At 39.2% G+C, this 21009-nt stretch overlaps 1 protein-coding gene across 2 annotated transcripts in view; it reads left to right on the plus strand.

Annotated features, from left to right (window-relative positions):
* KCNQ5 (potassium voltage-gated channel subfamily Q member 5) overlaps window positions 1-20294 on the plus strand; it is a 304972-nt gene extending 284678 nt beyond the window's left edge. For both annotated transcript variants that reach the window (XM_068937551.1, XM_068937552.1), the window contains exons 11-14: window positions 5074-5182; window positions 12490-12621; window positions 14199-14325; window positions 14744-20294. In XM_068937551.1, the coding sequence (XP_068793652.1) occupies window positions 5074-5182; window positions 12490-12621; window positions 14199-14325; window positions 14744-15685 (1310 nt within the window). In that variant the 3' untranslated portion in view covers window positions 15686-20294. The remainder of the gene's footprint in view (window positions 1-5073; window positions 5183-12489; window positions 12622-14198; window positions 14326-14743) is intronic.
* Window positions 20295-21009: the final 715 nt, after the last annotated feature.

The following is a 21009-nucleotide window of genomic DNA, read 5'->3' on the forward strand; positions in this document are numbered from 1 at the left end:
ATGAAACAAATTTAAGTTACTAGGCTGAGACATTTTATTTTGATAAAGGGAAATTGTATGAATTGTATGAACACAAGACATGAAGATGTGCATACTAAGAATACTTTTCTGAAGGAGAAACATAATTGAGATTTTATGTAACGTTCTATGGATTATGACATTTGGGGAAATGCTATAAAATATGTCCATTTTTTACAGAACATGGGCTAAATTCCTAAAGCTTGACAACAAACGCTCAAGAGTGAAGAAAGGTACTTCAAAGGCAGTGTAAAGCTGAGTGAAACGCACCTAGCTTTGGGCATCCTACACCTATCTGGGCTGCACAGCTGACATTACCCAGAGCAGCGTAATAAGTGCTCTATAATCGCTTTCAAAGGGGACCGAAAGAACAAAATAATGGCAGTCATAAGCTGCCAGCGTCCCTTCTTGAACAGGAGCCATCCTCTGACCTCAGTGTAGTTGTTTACAGGTGAGGCAGTTTGGAGCTGAAAGCTGCACTAGTGTTTGGGCACCTCTCCTGTAGCCAGTCTGTCTCTAGTCACCTCCCAAAGGCTTATGTCTCTCTTCTGCCTTAAGGTGGGATGAGCTGTCCTCCAACAGCTTTGAATTTACAACTAACTTTACTTGCCCAAAAGTTAGTGGTGCTGAATCTTCCACTCCTTTACTTTCTGGCCACTGATGCAGAAAATGAATACAGCAATGACTATGCCCTCTCGGGGTATACTTCGGGTATACTTTGCTGCTATCTTTGCTGGCCAAGAGCAGCTCTGTGCTCAGACTAGACTGTGGGGCAGACTGGAGAGTTGCAGTATGAATTGCTTGAACTTCAGTTCTCATTTTGAACTCTGGATTTTGAATGGTAGTCATAAATTATGTAACTCAGCACCTGTGAAAACTAGGCCACCATTCATTTTTCACCTTGAGTCTTGCATTACGATGACAGTCAGATGTGCTTTTTTTACCCAGCTGAAACACTACTGTGCTGTAATATGAATAGGCAGACTGTCAACTTTAGGCACCCATGTTAAGTTCTGCCATGGCTGAAAGGCGGGTCCTTAGCCTCAGCAGAATGATTTCGATCCCTATATGATCACCCAGAGCTTAAACTACCTTCTGTGCAGTCAGTGGAAGATCTAAGCACTTCTGTGGGCTTCCAAGAAACCAGTCAAAGGGTCTAGATTAGGAATCACTTTACTGTTGAGTATGTTAGGAGCACCTCTGTAGGCCTGTTCATGGTGCCTGCACATATACTTATTCGACGCTAGATTATGGTTGCTAGCGTCTGGCAGTTCCCAGAAAACAAATTAAAGAGGAGAATATAAAATCCTTCCTATTTTGTTGAACAGGCACAGAATTTAGTAAAATTGAAAGTGTGGAGCTATGGTCAGAACAATGTTACAGGTTTACTGAAGCCAAAGTATGTTGCTAAACAGAAAACGCTTCTAAGAAATGACACGTGATATTTGCAAAAATAATAAATCAAGCCTTGTGAATAAGTTTTGCACAGAGCCATATGAAATGCTGCTGTGAACTCGTAAATTTTTTGTCAGTGACGTGCAGCGTTTCAGAACGGGGTAATTTTTAGCCGATTCATTTGGGAGAGTCATAAATGACTGGAGTTTGTAAAAAAAATGCATGCACACTGGGACAAACTGGGAAATATCAGCTTGGGCCATCATCGAGACAGGATTCCCAAGCTGCCCAAGCAACCAGCTTGAAAGGCGTGGCAGCTTTCGACCCCTCACTGTGCTGAACCGTTCTCCAAAACATTGTGCTCACTGTGGGAGTGAAGAGCTATATTGTCTGAAGGCGGTGCTTTGAGTTGCTCTGTTTTAACTAGCGGTAGAGGCTCCCGGAGAGAAAAGGATCCAAGAGTGCTAGAGCTAGGGGGGGCCGGTGAGGTTGGCGGGGCTGGGGCAGAGCAGCTGCTGCCCAGAGCTGCCTCTGGGGCTTGTGCACAAATAAACATCCACTGGAAAAATTCCTCAGCACAAGAACTTTGATTTCAGTGAGTATTTAAGCTGGAATTTTCTCCAAATTCTCACTATGCGTTTCTCAAACTTTTTCCCAAGTCGGCTCAGTATTATAAAGAAATGTGAATGTTTCCCGTATGAGTCAAATGAGGTTCATAGCTTTTCCTCAAAAGTTTTGTTGACATGTGGGACTGAGTACCTGCTCAGTACTGAGATAAATTCGGGTGGGAAATTGTTATCGGTGGAAAACTTAGAAAGAAAAAAAGGCGATTTATTAAGAGCCATATTGTGGTTTGACGCTGGCTTAAATTTAAAAGAATTTTCCAATGTCTGTCTAAAAATTTTGCCAATTTTTTATCCACATGTGAGCAACATGGAAAACAACACAGATTGCACCAGTCTGTTCTCCAAATGGTTCTGCAATGATATACTGCATTAAAGAAGCCCTTTTATTAATGACACTGTACTTGGCAAAGGACCCAGGAGCTGTATCAGTGAGAGAATCTTTTAGAAACATGTTTATTTTAGACTTTCAGTTTGGAGTCTTCTGTTTCACTGGGGGTTACATGGCTGTAGCTCTTGTGACCTTGGCAGAACTATTACTAATTTACGCCAGCGTAACTGGGTAGAATCAAACCCAAGAGAGCCACTGGAAATATCACTAGTGTAAAAAATCTGTATTTTTAGCCTGGCATTTAGAAATGAGCGGGGACATTTCAGCACTGGGAGAGGTTACTGGAGAGGCTAATCAAGCATAACGCCTGGAAAATTAGTTGAGTGAAACACTTAGCACCTTTGGAGATGGGCTTTTAGGTAGTTTTAGACCTAACAGACTAATTACATCATTTATTTTAGCTAATCACATCTTTGGGTAGGGATCCAAACATCTGTTAGGCAGGACAGATGGAGAGACATATGTATTTTATGTATAAGATAGCTTTTAAAGAGCGCAAGAAAAAAGCACTTGTATCATCATGGTAGGCGTGACTTACAATAATAGCATGGCAGGGGAGATTCCAAAGGTTTACTACAGAGAATTTCATTTTTACAATGTAAAAATTAAAGTTTTTTAAGCTTGAACTAGGCTGTTTCATGTGTTAGATGAAGACATTATTAACTTGGCTGTATATCAGCTCTCTTCCTACACTTCGTTAAGCTGATGTAGCAAAGATAAAACCTCTAGCTCTTCACAGCTACAGCGGACGTTCCTCATAGACGTACCATTTCGGCAACAGTCAAAAAAGCAAGGATATTCTAGAGGGTAATCTGTAAACCAGAAGAGGTTCACTTCTCCCCTTTGCCACAGACACACAGGCTTAACCAAACCACTTAACTGTCTCTACCTCACTTTCTTCCTGTGCGGCAGTAAAAACTGCCCTTTGGCTGCTCTAAAGTTGTGTCAGGGGTAGTCTTAGTTCATGAATCACGGCAAGTATAAAAGGATCTTTGCTGCCTTTTCCTGTCAGATCCGTGCCAGCTGTGAACCCACTGCACCATAAGATTAAGGTCTTTATAAGGAAATAAACAATGCCACAACTTTATTTTTCAGTTCCTGTCCAAAAATGGTTTTCAAACTAACGACCTTTAGATTTTAAATACTCTATTAACATTTGAGGCCATGATTTTACAAGTTGTATCTCATCAAAATAAACTATTATGGCCAAATATTAAATCTATGAAGACAGCAATGCAGCAATACTTATTCCTGAACATGTAGCTTAGTACAATCCTGTTCATTCTAAGATAATAGTCTAAAGAACAAGAAATTTGAGGCCCTTTTAACTGATAAAGAATGTTTTTCATCTTCATTTATGATCTTTGTGAAAAAGAAACGTGCAAAAAATGTACCCCAGAACATTTGTGTGTGATTTTAATTCACATTTACTTGTAGAAAAGCTCCCCTAAGATGGTTTACTTGCAGTGTTTCTCGATGATGAAGCCGATGTGAATGTGAAGCAGCGTGAATATAGGCAGGAACACAGGACTGGGAAGAAATCACCTCTGTTACTGAAGGTTACGGAATCCCATCTTTTTTCTCTAGTTCATGTGTCACTTGTTTCATTTTACAAGCTCTTCCGTAGCAAGTAGAGACACTTACAAGCTGCAGTACACCTTCAGTGAGTCAAAGTCACTCCGTCCGGGCACTTGAGCTTTATGCAGGTGGACGGCAGGCTGATTAGGAAAAATAAACACCTCCCCTTAACACAGGTTTGCGGTTATTTCCTGTACCTTCAAGATGTACATGACATACTGGCATTTAGTGACCCTGTCCTCCTTCCTACGTTTCCACTCCAGGGCATTTGACGTTTGTAAGCCTTTGTGGTTGCACATCCGTCCCTGTTTCCTGCGTTTGTTGAGGTACCCCGGGCACTGCTGGGAACTCTTAATTAATTTCCAAAGGGTAGCGCTGCAGAGGCGGCGTTAGGAAAGGAGAGAGGATCAATTTCTTTCAGGCAAACAGATTCAGTAACTTGGCCTAAGCTCCTGTTGCAAAGCACAACTGCAATATTTACATGGCTCAGAAGTTTAAGGGGCACAGTTGATCCGTGATGGAGGTCATTCACTATTGATTTCTGCCGAAAAGATATTTCCCTTATTCTACGTGTAATAAAATGTTGGATCATTCCACTGCCTCCTCAGTAAACGAAATGGATCTTCTGCTTTGCCTTGAATGTCATGTTTGTTCATGGTGGTAAAAAAGATAACAATTCAACAGGAATGTCTTTTGATTCTGCCACTACACCTATTAGCTCAGCACTTTCCCTTAAAACAGTGATTGTGATGGAAGAAAGTTAGAGGCCAAGAAGATACGCACTGGTACTACACTGTTCATTCAGGCTGAAGAATAACAGGGTCTTTCTTCATTTCGACCGTTTACCAGTCTGCTTGGTGTATGCTTCTCCTGTCCAGGCTACCTAGTCCTTTCATGACACAAGTGCAGACACAGACAAGTACGTTGTATAATTCATAAACTCATTAAGCTCTGTCTTATTTTGATTTGTAATCCTCATTTTTCCGGAACCAACATTCAGACAGTTAGAAAAAAATATGGAAAAGGTTTTTAAATGCTTGCTGTTTAGTCTGCTCTTGTATTTTGCAGCTGACACTACTCTGGGAACAGATGATGTTTATGATGATAAAGGGTGCCAGTGCGATGTATCAGTAGAAGATCTGACCCCTGCTCTTAAAACTGTCATCCGAGCAATCAGGTGAGTGAATAAATATTTCCGTAATTAACATGTTAACTAATTACATATAAATTAATAACATGGTGATTATTTGAACTTCTTATATGGCTATATTTGTTACATCACTAGTGGGTTTGCTATTATAGTTTGTTTATCCTTCCTTTCCCTCAGTATTTTTATTAAGAATTGAAATTTTTAACAATTCTGTTGTCAACTTTCAGTGCCATAAAAATTGCCATATTATTTGACTCAAGAGAAAGAGAATAATGAATCCTGATTTCCAGTATATGTCCTATAATCCAAAAATACTGTACTGCGTTTTGATGTAGTTTTACCACATGCATATCACCTTTCCTGGAAAAGTTATTTCCTATTATTTAGTAAGTTTACATTTGTATTTCATTTCCATGTTCCTGACACTGTCGTATGACTTCTAATATGATGCAACTTTCTTCTGCAGAATAGTTCTGTTCTTCTGGTTGTGTAAAGCCTTACCTACCGCTATCCACTGAACTAAATAGAACCCCAATAATTTAAAGCTAATAGTTTCCCTCTCTTTCAAGAGAGTAGCAAACTGCATTGAAACTTATGAAATTAACCTGTATCGAAAGCTTAAACTTAGCATTCACTCTGCAGAGACTGCCAAGGCTCCTACCTTCCTGAATATTTTGAAGTGCAAATCTTGACAGGCAAAATTCCCACAGTAAAAGTGTAAATCAACAAGCAAAGAGACCTCTGTCACTCCCTCCCTGCTGACAGCAAGCTTGATGTTATTACTGGGTGCCATTCCACCGGCTATATATCGCAGTTGCATCGCTGACCTAGCACCTCTCTTAAGCAGGCAAACAAGCAGCGACCGCAAGGGATTTCAGCTGAAATCTGTGGGAAATATGAGGTTTTCCTGAAGGGAGACTCTTGCGTTAGTTCTCTCAGCACAATAGGAAGAACAAACTGTAGCTCGTTATCAAATAATTGCATACGGTGATGACTACAGGCTACTTGTATTTCCTTCCCCTTTTTCCACTGATTGTTAATGAAGTCAGATAGTGAGGCTGTTTCTAAAGTTTTCTACTAGGCAGGACAGCTTGACGGATCATTTGCCCATGTCCATTCCAACCACCTTTCCAATCTGCCTGGAAACGAGCCCAGGGGACGTGTCAGATGTTAGGTCCATATGCGCAGCCATTGCAGCTGACAACTCAAATGTCACCGCTGAGAACCATCTCTGGTCAACACAACAGTGCTTCAACAAGTGAAAGAAATCCTTCTACGCATTGGACACCCATCTACAATGCAGAACTCTTCCTTCAAATGGAAAATGCTCAAATTAGGAACATCAGCCTAACCTGTTGGCTCTGATACCAAAGATCCTTGTCTGTAATGTTGCAATTTTAAACAGACCGGTTGACTCTTGGCTCCAAGGTCACCTTGCTACTGTATTGGCAAGTGACACCAGTAGTCATCTCATTCCTAATACTGTCCAAGTTCCTCGAGACCTCCTACCTGACATTTTAATATTAACTAAATTCATGGAGCCTCTTTTCAAAGGCACTACTAGATCACTCAATGTATCACCTTAATCTCTTGCTGGCTTTCTTGGTAATGATCAGCTCAAATGCAAAGTCACTGAATTTGAAGGTCCTCATTGATAAACTTCCTCCACAGAGTCCTCCACAGAAATGTTCTAATAAGATCAATTTTGCAACAGTCTTTGTTTCAGATATGCACTACTGAACCGATAAGAGTCAACTTTTTAGATTACCTCCAACTTTTTCTCTGTGCGCCTGGCTTACCAAAGAACAATACATTTCATCACTGAGGTTGGAAATATGAGTTTTGCATCGCCACTTGCTATCAATTAGCAGTGAACGTCTCCCATCTCTGCCTCCAAATGCAATGGTGTGCTTCGCCAGACTGTAATCAGCATACACAACGTGCTTCAGAAACATACCTCTGTTTGAGGTCTGTAAAGTAGTGATATGCAGTAACCCCCAAACTTTTGTTAACAGCTCTACCTTTACCTCTCAGATTTGAGACTGATAGTTCGTTTCCTGAGATAGCTGATACTCCTCTTGCTTTGGTGTCTGTTACCTGACTACACACTGAGATCTATGCAAGCATCTGAAGAAGGATCTGGGACAGTATATAGTAACTGTAGATTTTCAAGATGATAACATCTGTCTGTATGGAAACTGTGTCCTCTGTCCCTTGTTTTGAAGTTTGTTTTTAGCAAGGACTTTGAATTGCAAAGGAATTGGGGGATGGTTGAGGCTGCTCTTCCTTGCATGCTGATGTACAGGAGGAGTTGGAGACAGAAGGTACATGAACAGCTTCAAGAGTCACCATTCAAGAGACCCAAAACATGTGAAAAGCACACACGGTTGAATCCATTCTGGCTACATCACCTTGAAAACTGCACTACGGGAAACTAATTATTTTTTTCCTGCTCAGAATGGAGTCCCAACTGTTTTACAACGATACAAATCTTCCTTCTGCTTGGGGGGAAAAATAAAATTAGCAAAATTAATCCATGCCTGTGGCTTACAGAGGCAAGACCTCTCACAGTTTTGGCATCAGAAAGAACTATTTTTCTCTGAAAGAAGCTAGAGCGTAGGCCCATTTCTCTCAGGCTGGACAGCCTGGACATAGCACAAGACGAACATCGGGTTAGTTGCAGTGTTTCATTTCTGTAATTTCAGTGAGGGACTTCAGTTTTGACTTTATTTACTTAAATTTTTCCTTAAATTTTTCCTGAACCTTTATGTTCAAAACAGCTTTTTGATTTTAAACAAACAAACCCCTAAGCTTTCATTCTGAAATGATCAGAAGGAGAAATGGAGAAAATAGCCCTTTCCTGCAAATCATTGCAATTTTCTTAATATATTGGTACTTGCCAAGAGTCAAGCTCCCAACCACTGCTGCAGCAGAACAGTCCAGTTATTGTTTGATACTAACTCAGGTTGGTATCAAAGAGCTGTTCACAAAGCTCTTGCTAGCAGTGTAGCAAGAGCAGAAAACATACAACAAATATTCCAAAAGCTTATTGTATATTGAGCCTTTGGGTCAGCAGCTTTTGCAGTACTAGCCAGCTGGCCCTGGTCTTGTTATGAACAAAAAGCTCTTAATATCCTGCAGTCAGAGTTCCTGAAGACTAACAAAAAACATCGCATTCTTCAGCTCTCTCTGTTAGTTTGCAATTATGAAGGTATATAAAAGAGACTAAAAAGAAGGGTACCTTGTTTTCACATATTATCTCTGATCATTTTTGATAGCAAGAAGCACTAAATTCTGTAATATTCACCACAATGGAAATGATGGAATTATTTCATTACTTATGGAATATAAAATTAGATTTGAGAAGCATAAGTAAATATGCAACAGGGAATAACTGCAATGGCAGCAAGATGAACTTGCTGACCTAAGAAGCCTTTTCTATCTTTAACTCTAGTGATTGCGTAGATGTATTTTCATTTGTTGTTAATAAGAAATAATAATAATGTAGCTAAATATAATGAAACCCCAGAATTCCTGAGCCGATAAGTTATGCAGTAATATAGTCATACATATTTAATAGCCAAAAAAGGAAGATATAATTTACTATTTATGTCCAGCTTCGTTTTCTTTGAAATCTGTTTCTGCTATGCTATAAAATGTATTTTTCTTTTATCAGCCGGTATGAATTTGTTCTACAGTGCTGTCTCAGAATCCTCTGTTTGTTTTAAATCACACTAAAATTGGGCATTTCCCACCCAGATGGTCTTTAGTGTTTAGGCAAGGCTATTATTTGATGTGTCTTTGGCTACTACAGCACTGCATAGTAGCTCCTTCTCCTGCCCTCCCGGCACAGTAAGTGAGCAAACCAGCTGTGGGTACCTCCTCTAGCTGTGGGGAAACAACACATGAAGCCCTTTGATATGACACTGTTGGATATGATACTTAATTCAGTACAAAATAATTTGCTTCTGCCCTCCTCTGGACGCAGACTACTATTTATAGCTAATTGGTACTAGAAAATTGCTTTACACTTGAGACGTGGGTACGTGTAGAACACAGTATATCTTCTATCACATTATATTTGAGTTATTAAACATGATCCTGATACATGGCATACAGCGATATAAGACTATAAATATTGTTTTAAAAAATCTTGGGGACTAAACAGTTTTGTTCTTTTCGGTTAGTTTATACTTTACGTTTTTCTGTGTGGTCAGCACTAGCAGGTAGGTATTGCTAGTGGTGACTCAGTTTAGTTTATGATGAGTCTTTTTTGCCCCCTTGTGGTATAAGTAGGAAAGACATGCCAGGCTGTATTTTGTGCGCTGTACACTTAATCTTGGTGTTAAGAACTAGTATTTCGGATACACGGGACAGGAATACCTTGGTGCTCATTTTCTGAATATTCTCTACATAGTTGTCATAATCTTTCATGATGGGTGTTCAGACCTATTAAGCTCAATTACATAGATATTTCAAGATACAGAAAGAAGACTGAGCGTTTGAAAGTAAGTAACTATGAAGAATAAACAAAATTTATTATCTACACAGCAGTTACTAGGCTCCATCACCGAAAGAATTCAGTTCTGGTGTTTTCAGGTAACTTACAGGCTTTTATAATGTTAGTCTTTTTTAATTCTTCGTTTTTGCACAGTTTTACATTAACTTTTTACATCTGAAGCAAAAAGAGGTAAGCAACAAGGGTCTGTTCCAAACCCCACTGAAGTTAATTACGATGGGATCATATGAGCTAATCCGTGACACAGAAGGAGTGCAGTTACACCTCACTGATATAGCCAGGCCACTTTCAGCCCTGTGCTTGTCTTCTGAACAGCGTTACGAACAAACTACCCGGACAATCAAAACCCTGTTATAAAGCTGCAGAACAACAAGAAAGATTTTTGTGCATGCTGATTAAGAAGTTCATATGGCTGATAAGCTTATGATAAAAGTAAGGTTTGTGTCTCATCTCTTTCAAAAGCACCTGGCTGTGGGAAATTCATTTACGCTACTCATGCTCTAGCTCCCCTTTTCTAATTGAGTTTCATGTTGTTACTTTATCAAGAGCATGGAATAAAAAATTGTGACCACCAAAATAGAGAAAACAATAATTAAGCAACAATACTTTCTTGTATGTCAACTACATTCATTTATTCTTCATAACCTGACTATAAAGAACTAGGTTCCCAGGAGACTGTCTGTGCTACCAGACTATTACAAACAGAACATCTTGGCATCATTGCTAGTGACAGCTAAAAGAAAAAAAAATCCATATCCCAGCCTCAGAGGCCTTTGGATTACAGAAGACACCGAAAGCTGTTAGTCTGTAGAACTGTCTCACAAAGGAGAAGAGGAAAGTCTATCATTTGGCGTATTTAAAACTTCATGGAGATAGGTCCTGAACTGTCAAGGTGATGGACTATTCCTAACAGGCTTTTTCCATTTTTATTTCTATATTCAAAGTCGTATTTCAAGCTCTATGCCAGTGACAAGCATTTGCATTTTACGCTGGAAGTTGACAGAATGAGACAAGTTAACAACCTAAATACCCTGGCAAAAGGCTGTTACTATTTGGAAGAACATTTGTATGCAATACAGAACTCTACTAGAGGATCAGTATACACTATTAATCTGACTCTACATAACTATTATCATAATGTCCCAACTATACAAAGTATGGTTTTCCTGACATTCCGCTGAAACACTGCTAAGCTACCTTTATCATAGAGTGAGAACCATGTTCTGGGTTTTTTATTTTCATGCATTGTCTTACAGCTGCAAAATGCATAGTATAATAAACACTGCATAGATGGAAATATTAGCATGAAATACTGGCATTTGGAACAGACTAGCAATTTATATCTCTGCTTTTTTTAACTACAATAGATAGCAGATGTTAGCAATTTGTGCCTGATGGGTGTTCATAATCTCTGTAACACAATCAAGAATGGCCCCCGTACCTGCTCTCTCAAAGCGCTGAACCTTCCCTACTTCTCACTTAAACCAAGGAGAATCGCAGCTGTTACTGTCTGACTTTGAAAATCTGGTCACTGTCATTTGCCTTCAAAATCTGTGACCTCTGTCACTTCCAATTTGTGATTTAATATCAAGCTTTAAATTCTAAAAAAAAAAAAAGCTTCTCGCTGGACATCACATTTCCACATAAACGTCACAGAAAACTTGTACAAGTCTCACATAAAAAACATACGCCATTCATCAATTTTGGATATTTACTATAATATCGTTCCTACTATTTTGCAGTAAAATTCAAGACAAAAAAATCACCAATTCTAATTAAACAGTCATTCTCATTGACACACTCAATATGGGACACACATGAAAACTTCTCTTTAGATTGCAAAGTTTGATCTTAAATCGGCAAAATAAATAAATTAAAAAGAAAATATAGGCCTGAATGTTAATTAACAAATAAAAATTGATGAAAAATGAATTGGGAATTCTACAAAATGGAAAGTGAAGAGCTTAAAATGAGTACCAGAAAAAGAATAATATTATTTATGTGCACGTAATCAATTTGCTAGACGGATCTACCTGCCTTTTTAAAGTATAGGGATTTTGATTTTGATTTTGATTGCTGGAAACAGAATCAAGGGATATACACTGCATGCAAAACTATTAACTAGAGACAAAACAAAGTTTCCTTAAAATAATAAAACTACTTTTTTTCATATACATACATTTATCTTTATGGGCAGGTCTGTAAATAACCTATTAGGCTTTATCACTGTAGTAATTCAGAACTAGAAAACCAGAAATACAAAATACGAGGGGCATTTACTAACCAAAAACACAGCTTTCCGAGGAAGCAAATCAGCAACAAAGAAAGGGTGCATTGATTCCAAGCTTGAGAATAACATGAGAAAGCATGTGATACGAATGTTTCGGTTTAGAAAGTAGCTTAAGCACAGAGGTAACTTAAAGGATAGTCTGACTCAGGGGGGCTAATCACAGGCTTTAGTTAGTTACGTACGTCAGGACCTTTCCAATCAGGCACTGAACGTGAAAAAGCAAGACAGGCATATAGTGATAAATTAAACATGCTCCGCGTTCTCAAAATCATGTTATTTGCTCTCTCTTACATAACAGTCCAAAGGGATAGCTGCAATGCATTTGTACGTAAAAAAAAAAAGAAAAAAATTTGTAAAAGGACTATTTCACTTGTATAAGTTATTCCTCTTCTGAAGAAAACATCTTTGATGTTAAAAGATATTTTAATTTTGATCAAAAAGCAGTCGCTATTTTGACGTTTGAATCTATTGCATTGTTTGGCACCTGTTTTGAAGATTAATCTGGGAAATGCTTTTTCCCTGCAGAATTATGAAATTTCACGTTGCAAAGAGAAAGTTTAAGGAAACACTTCGCCCATATGACGTCAAAGATGTCATTGAACAGTACTCAGCAGGTCACCTAGATATGTTATGCAGGATTAAAAGCCTTCAGTCACGGTAAGGAAAGAATCATCTTTGGTCTGCTCTGCATAAGCATCCTGTTATGTCATTCACTGCATGATGAATATTGGTAACATTTAACGTTTCTGTGTTATATTTGGGTACAAATTCCTATCCATGCTTCAACCAAGCCTCGCTTTCAGCTGAGCCAGAAATTAAATTGTGGGTGAAAACAAGCAAAAAAACATGCATCTAAGTTGTCCCCAGAAAACAAAAGTCTGAACATAGACTATAGAAAAAGTAATCCTTTATCTATGAAATTCATTCATAAACAAGGAATTTAGCCAGGAAGGTTGCCAAAAGGCTGAGGTCAACATTGACAATGGACGTGTCTGTTCCCCCCAACATCAGCTAACGGAGAGGCCACCTCGCCTGCCCTCGGTAAATCTAGCCGTGGCTTTGCCAGACAGTGGCTCAGTTCTGGCCCCGGATCAGTGCCAATGTATAAAAATGCTGTCTGTGAGCTGTGGTTGGGACCTTGGGAAAATTTCAGAGGTGCTGGAACAAACCCTGCATTTCCCCTGCTTCTCCCACTCTGCCCTTTATCAATACTGTCTGGATGCTGAATGTCTCACCTACTTTTAGAGATGAAAAATATTTTTAAAATTCTTCCGCTCTACAAGGAAACAGATGAGAAGATCCATGGGAAACACGGGATGGAAAAAAACCCCTCTTTAAAGCTTTTTCTTAAATTCTCTTTCTTGGTTCATGCCATTAGTTTGAAATGCGCCACTTTGATATTATTCCATTATGCCAGGTCTTTGTGTTCAGTCAGCAGATGCTGTGTCTGCACCAAGACCTGGCAACTCCCTGCAACATGCCTGGTGTCTTCTCCAGTGACTGTCCAGACTGAGGGTTTAGTCAGCGTGTGATGGTCCTAAATGCCTAATCTTCCTTTCAACGGAAAGCATGGGGCCAGCCTGCACCCATGGACGCAGCCTGGCCGCAGCACAGCCCTGAGCCCAGAGCCCAGGAGACCTTGGTGGCTGCTGAGGACTGGTGCCTACAGGTGGCCGAGCCGGGACATGAGCGGGACGAAAGTAGGGACCCCAAATAGGAACAACCAGGCTTCCAAACCCAGAGGGACTTTGCACTATCTCAGGATGACTTGTTAAATAAACTGCCATACTAGCTGTATGTTTTTAAATGTTTCTCTAGAGGCAGGGAATCTAAGTTAGCTAAATCCTCTAAACACTTGATCACAATTGCCTATTGGAACTGTAACGAATGCAACCAGCAGTGTTTTCAGGCTCAAACTTACTAGTTTTTGATTGAAGAGTTCCCCACAAATTTGGATTTATTACCTCATTTATCTGTTTAACACAGTTCACTCGTATGAGCGGATATAACCTTATTTTCAAATAATTTCCTGCTTGATAATCTCCAAATGCTCAAATATCACTCCGCGTTTTTCATAATTTTTTAATAAAATTAAGTTTATACTCTTCCTCAGGTGCTCTTCTGATGTAGTTCTGATGTACTATGATTATAATTTCTAAAGTATATATACGTAGTGAACACTTTCATAGTACCGCAGTTTTCAGAAATCATAACAGGCTATAGTTCTCTTACAGTGTCGACCAAATTCTTGGAAAAGGACAAATCACAGCAGATAAAAGAAGCAGAGAAAAGAATACTGCAGAGAATGAGACCGCCGATGACCTTAGTATGTTAGGGCGTGTAGTCAAGGTGGAGAAGCAGGTAATTACCTTTTGTCTTGTTCTGCTGCTTATATTTTTTGTGCATTTTGCTGACAGTTTCAAATGTTGAACAGGCAAACTTTTTTTTTTTTTTTTTAATATCTGCACCATTTATATGCTGAAATAAAACATATACAAATTGTTTTACCTTAACTGTGTTTTAGGTACAGAAATGTAAGAAAGGAAAAATTACAAGTTACTAAATTTTCCCTCCGTTTTAGCTTGAAAAATCTATAGCTTCAAGGCTTTCAAAACGTTATTTTTCAAGAGTCGTTAGCTTCCATTTATAGAAAAAGAATTATCTGATTAAGTGCCTAGCTTTTTTTCTCTTCAGCAGTTACATTTTCTCTTTGCTTGGGTTCCAAATATTTTAAATTAATATTTTGCATTAATGTTAACCTTTTCCTCTCCACCTGTAGGTACAATCCATTGAGTCAAAACTGGACTGTCTGTTAGATATTTATCAACAAGTTTTACGAAAAGGATCTGCGTCAGCGCTCGCTTTGGCTTCACTTCAAATGCCAGCTTTTGACTGTGAGCAGACTTCTGATTATCAAAGTCCAGCAGACAGCAAAGATTTGTCTAATTCTGCACAAATTAGTGGATGTGTATCCAGATCAGCTAGTGCCAATCTGCCTCGTGGCCTACAGCTTATACTGACACCAAATGAATTTAGCACTCAGGCTTACTATGCTTTTAGTCCAGCTATGCATAGTCAAGCGACGCAAGTGCCAAATGATGGACCTACAACAGTTAGTAATGCATCAAACCAAATAAACCAGGCATCTAAGCCAGCAACTCCCACAACATTACAGATACCACCTTTCTCATCAGTGAAGCATATCAATAGGCCTGAACCCGTTCATATAATTCCTGTAACCACACAGGAAAATATTTCTGATGTCACCGCTTGCCTTGTTGCGTCAAAGGATAACGGACAAGTTGCACAGCCCGGTGCAGCAAAGGATCTCACATGGCGAAAAAGTTTCGATACAGAGGGAGAACCTTTGCTCTCAGTTAAACCTGTGGTGCAAATGGATTTAGGGAAATCTCTGTCTGTACAAAACCTTATACAGTCCACAGAAGAACTGAATGTACAGATTGCTGGTAGTGACTCCAGCGGTTCGAGAGGTAGCCAAGACATATACTCCAAATGGAGGGAGTCAAAATTATTTATAACTGACGAAGAGTTGGAAACAGAGGCAGGAACAGAGACTACTGAAGCCATCTCTCGCCCGTTAGTGGAAACAACTCTCTCTACTGACTCTCTAAGGACTGGAATATCAAGATCATCTCAAAGCATTTGCAAGCCAGGGGACGGTACAGAAGCACTCAGTCTGCTCCATGTCAAACTCAAATAACAGTTTGTGGGCTTTCTTCGTTGGCTGGGAAATTCCTCTAGTCATACATATCATAGCATGAACTATTTTGAAAGCCTTTTTAATAAGATAAAGTCACAGAAATCAGGATCAGTCTGAAAGGCAGTTGAATGAGCCCATATCTTCTAGTTGCATGAAAATGCATGTTTAAGCGATGGCTAAAATTCAAATTTATACCTACAGTACAGCAGCCTTTCATGTAGTACAGTAGGTTTAAATAATGAGTTATCAACAAAGCTAATGCTGCAGGATGTATCAAAAAGCAAAAGTCTGAGCATTTAGACCTAGTGCCGTTTCCACAGGGCAGAAGTAAAAATCCTAAGTTTTAAAGCACTTTGCTTCTGAACTAATTAAAATACATATATATATATATATATATATGTCCTGATTTAGATGATAGTTTATGTTTACAACAAAAAGAATTATCTACAGCTGCTAGCAAGGTACCAAGGAAACCAGTAATATGGGATTAGAAATGGCTGCCAGTTGCAAGATATACACATTAGTTCATCAGTAATCAGTTATTTTAACTCTGAAAAAAACAGAATGTTAATATCTGTCTAATTTTTGGTGATTTAGTGTTGTGGCAGAAGTACTTGACACACTACTTTCAGGTTGTTCTTTAAAATGAGAGCGTTCTTTTGCAACGAAAAGTTCATAATCTAAAGATGGGGGCTGGCCTCAGAAGTGGGTAATTTGGGCAATTGCACTAGAAATTCAGGGGAACCTCTCCTTCTTCCAGTCTTATTGAGGAGCCCTCGTGTGCATCTGAAATATTTAGGCAGCAGCGTGTCAGGGAGAGGAGCAGGCACTGCCTTTGACGTAGAAGCAATATTTCCTTCTGTGGAGATGTTGGCAGTTTTCCTCGTTGCCACAACCTGTTACCATGATAGCACTTTGTAAATCTGAGAAAGGAGGGAAAATGAGGAACTGCAATGCAATTCCTCTGAAATGCAGTAATGGAAAAGAGGATAGGGCAGAGAAGAGAGAAAGACAACACAATCAATGAATTAACAGAAAAAAAAAAAAAAGGAAAGAGTATGGATTTCAATGAGCAGGAAGAGAAATGATCCCAGAAAATAAAAGAAGGGAGGTAAAGATGGAAAAGATCTTTTAAATTCCAGCCTGTCAGTCACAGACACCAAGTGCTATTTCCAAAAAGGCCGTGTAGGCATTTGGAAATGGAAGTAGTGATAGGGAAAAACATCCTAACTGAACAAACTGAAGGCAATTTTTTTTTTTTTTTTAATAAAAGAGGAGGAGGAGAGAGGAAAAGAGTTCACACTCTTATAGTGCAACACTATCCCAACTGTAGTCATTTCTGATGAACTTTCCAAGAAAGGACCTTCAGACTCCTTCCTCCTGATACCCAAGTTTTAAAATTCAAAGCCTACACTAGACTGAGCATTGCTGCTTCATACATCCTCTTTCTTTCTTACGCTACCTACGTTTCCCCTGTGCTGAGATGCAGGAGCCGTGTCTGTGCCTACCTGCTCGTCCCCAGCAAGGCTTCACTGCTCGAAGAGCCCCTGGGGAGCCGAAAAAGGCTTTAGCTCTTCCCAACTGTACACGATTCCTGTTTGGTTTCTCCCCCCAGATTCATACCCTACCTGCACTGCAGGCTTGTTGCAGACAACCTGACTTGGGCTCAGCTTCCCTCTAGCGACAGGAGCGCCGAATGTAGGGGGGTGCCAGTGCCAGCTCACTCAGGGCAGTGTTTCCTCAAGGCCCACACCTGCTGGGAACTCACAGTATACATCAAAAACGTCACTCTAGTCTTAAATCATGGCTAAATGCTGTAGATTGTATTGTGAAGGACTTGATCTGTTTACTATGAAACCATTGTAATTTCTGCTTCCATATCTCTTTTACAGAAGTATTCCTGTATTCGATGTTACACGATAACCTTATTATGTGAAAGTACATGCAAACTGCGGAGTGTGTATTGCGTGCGGTTACGGGGGGCCATGGATGGTACGCTGCGCTCCGCAGCTGACGCCAGAGCAAAGCGCAGCTGTTAAATTCTGAAAGACACCTTAAAGCACAATTTCCTCACCACTAATTTGCCATATAATTTACCACATTCAGCCTGTGCTGTTTTCTTTAATGTGCAAGCTGATCATGCTAAAAAGCCTGATGACAAGTCATTTTGTGTGGTTAAACAGGGTTTTTTTTTTCCACATCTCAGTTCATTTAACTACTAACTTAGCTGAACTCCTGCCCTTTATCCAGACAAATCGGTATATTTAAAGTATTATACAAAACTTAAAAACTTAAAAGTTTTGGGGCTTCTTTTTCTTTTTCCTAACAGTTTTTGGTGCCTTTCTTTCCTCTTATATGAAGCCTCCTGCTGGCCTAAGCATAAACCTGCATTTAGGCTCAGTGAAGGAGCAAGAGATGAGGCGCATGGTACCTATGTGTCACTAATGGAACTCACCTTCCCCCTCTCATTAGGTAGAAAAATAAAGGCATCGTGAATTGGACTCCGGCCTTCTACCTTCATCTGCATGAGTGGATCGTTACACCCCCATTGAGCCTGGAAGGAGTCAATGGGAGAAGTTAGTATTGGCTCTGACTTTACCAGAAGCAGGGCCTTGGGTTTTGCTGATAATTTATCTCACTGAACTTGGTATTTTTGCCTTAAATGACATGCTTGAGTCCTTCTAATTTTAAGTTAATTTATTTAATACAATTTTGTGCACAAAAAAAAAAAAAAGAAGGAATTCTATAAATTATGTATGAAAATGTTAATGTCTTTACAAAAACCAGAAGATCGTATCTTTTCAAGTTATGATTTAAAATCCTAATTTTTTTCTTTTACGCTTATCATTATTTTTGTAGCTGCAAGTCTTATCATATAGGAATTTGTTAACGTTATATTGCTAGCAAATAGAAAGAATAGTGCATATATGAAATTCTGGAGAGGAAGAATTGTTTGTTTGGGTTTTTTACGAGCTTTGGTCGTGTTTCCTCACGAAGAGTTTCCTGTTTCCATGCTCTCTAACTACAGTGTCGTGACTGTCAGTCATTCATTGGTTTCACAAAAGAAGGACCTGTCTGGCTTTTCAAGTCTTGTATGGAGCTGCTTAACAAATGCAAGCTCGTGATAGCTAATAGGAATTTTTCCTGAGCAGGGACAGAAGACAACATTTTGCTCTTATCTACAATCCTTTGGAGGATTGTTGAAGAGCGAATTGAACCTAAGTAAGAGCTTCAGGAATTAAGCCTTACCCAAATAACTGTTTTCTGATCAGCATGTTTCTTGTACCTGATTGAAGAGAAAACTGAAAAGAATAGTTTTGATGATGATTATTTGTTGAAAAATTTGTATTTGCTCCTGGCTTATATGATCTATACTTTTTATTTAAATATGAACATAGTGTTTTAGCCTAGGGTTCAAGATTGCAAAGATCATACACTTTTATTCACAGTGCCCACAGTTGTTGTATATGTTTTTTGAGACAATCCTACTTAAAGTGACTGCTCTCATTATAGTATGGTGATGAGAAATTCACTTGCTCTTCTGTGGTAAGTCAAATCATACTGAATTGCTGATGTATAGTAGAACACCTGATGTACAGTAGTGTCTCCACATTAGGACCTGCATTCCTTACTCAAGCAAAAATTCTACTGACTGCAGTAAGACTATTGCTTGAATGGGGAGCTCACGTTCAAATCCTTATTTTGTTGGGCATCTGTTTAAAGTGAAAATGGTAATATTCCAGTTATTTCCTGAGGAAACTTAATATTTAGCTGAATTTACCCATGTCACATTGACTATATAAAACATAACGCACAAAATACTAAGGTAAAAAGGGAAGAAGGGACATTTTTTAAAAAGCACAGAGAAAAGGAGAACAATCAGAAAAGAGGCGAAAGCAGGAAAAGAAAATGTAAGAGCAAAGGACCGAAAAAAGTGTTTAACCACCTGAGGCTAAATTCATCCTTGGATGGCTTCACTGACTTCAATGAATTGACTGCGCAGTTGGGTGAAGTTCAGCCTTCACTGGGATGATCAGGCTCAGTTCCACTAACCTTACCGGAACTGAACCCACCTATACCAGGAATGAACTTGCCTCTCTGGGCCAACTTTATCCTGACTCATATGTCATGCAATCCTTTTGGATTCACTAGGTTTGAATGAGATACAGGTCAGAAGAGAATTTGTCCCAGATATTTCTGCTTCACATTTTTTTTCCAAGTGTGTTAATCAGCCTAATTCAAGTGGATTACAACATCACACGAAGTGCTGCCGCTGTCTAAAAAGGTTGATTGTTTTTTGAAATCAGAATTGTCCACTGCAGCGTCAGTGGAAGCATGTAATGTTTTCCTGTTCATTAATTTGGATGCAAATGTGGCCATTCATTCAGCTACACTTAGGACAATTCCAGACATATCCAATATCATCTGCTATTGGAAGCATTTTAGACTTCTTTGAATGTTAAAAGCCAGTTTCATAACAGGTTCAGAAAGTATGAAGGCTGCTTCCACTGACACTGCAATGGCATTAGCCAGTACATTACAATGTTAATTGTAACTTCTTGACAAAGTTGAATCCATGTTGTTGTTAATAAAAACGATTTGAAAAGTACTTACCATGCTTACTGTTTTTTTCTCTGCATTTAAAAATTGTGTGGTGTGGACATATACCAGGCAAAAATGTTTAAGGCTTGCTCATTTTCTTCTTTTGGAGTTTTGTAAATTTTTTATTACCTGGACCAAAATATCACAAAGGAAATGGATTAGAATAAAATGCGCACAAACCAGTCTGATAGGTTCAGTTTCTAATGACTGTTTACAGCAGAGTTTACTTGAACTTCAGATGCTTTAACTCCAGAGGTTCCAGCACCTCTATGAAAATTACTTTGGAAGTTATTATTAGCTTTCCTGTTAGAGAACGGGAATTTATACAGGATAGGAAATCAGGGGCCTGTGTGAGACTACCCAGGAGCAGGATTGCTAGGAGAATGAACCATCTCAATCCAACTTGAGCCACAGGTGAGGTCTTTTCCTCTGCACAGAGCCATGAACGTGGTTCTGCAACGCTGCTGCGCCAGAACAGCGGCTTTCTCACTTTGTGCAGTCCTACCATTGAAGACAAGCTTTAGTGTTTGACGACAGAGCATTAAATACGTAGAGCCCTCTTCTCTGATGAATTCACTGGCTCTTTGGAGGCATCAAAATCAGAACAAAATGCTTCCGTGTACAAGCACGGATGACCGCTACCTCTCCTACATACGTAATCTTAGATACCGAAATTTGGAGATGCAGTCTCTAGAAAGGCAGATTTTCTCTGTCGGCCATTT

Source organism: Struthio camelus, chromosome 3 (assembly GCF_040807025.1).
Source record: "Struthio camelus isolate bStrCam1 chromosome 3, bStrCam1.hap1, whole genome shotgun sequence".
In the NCBI taxonomy this organism is placed as follows: Eukaryota; Metazoa; Chordata; class Aves; order Struthioniformes; family Struthionidae; genus Struthio; species Struthio camelus.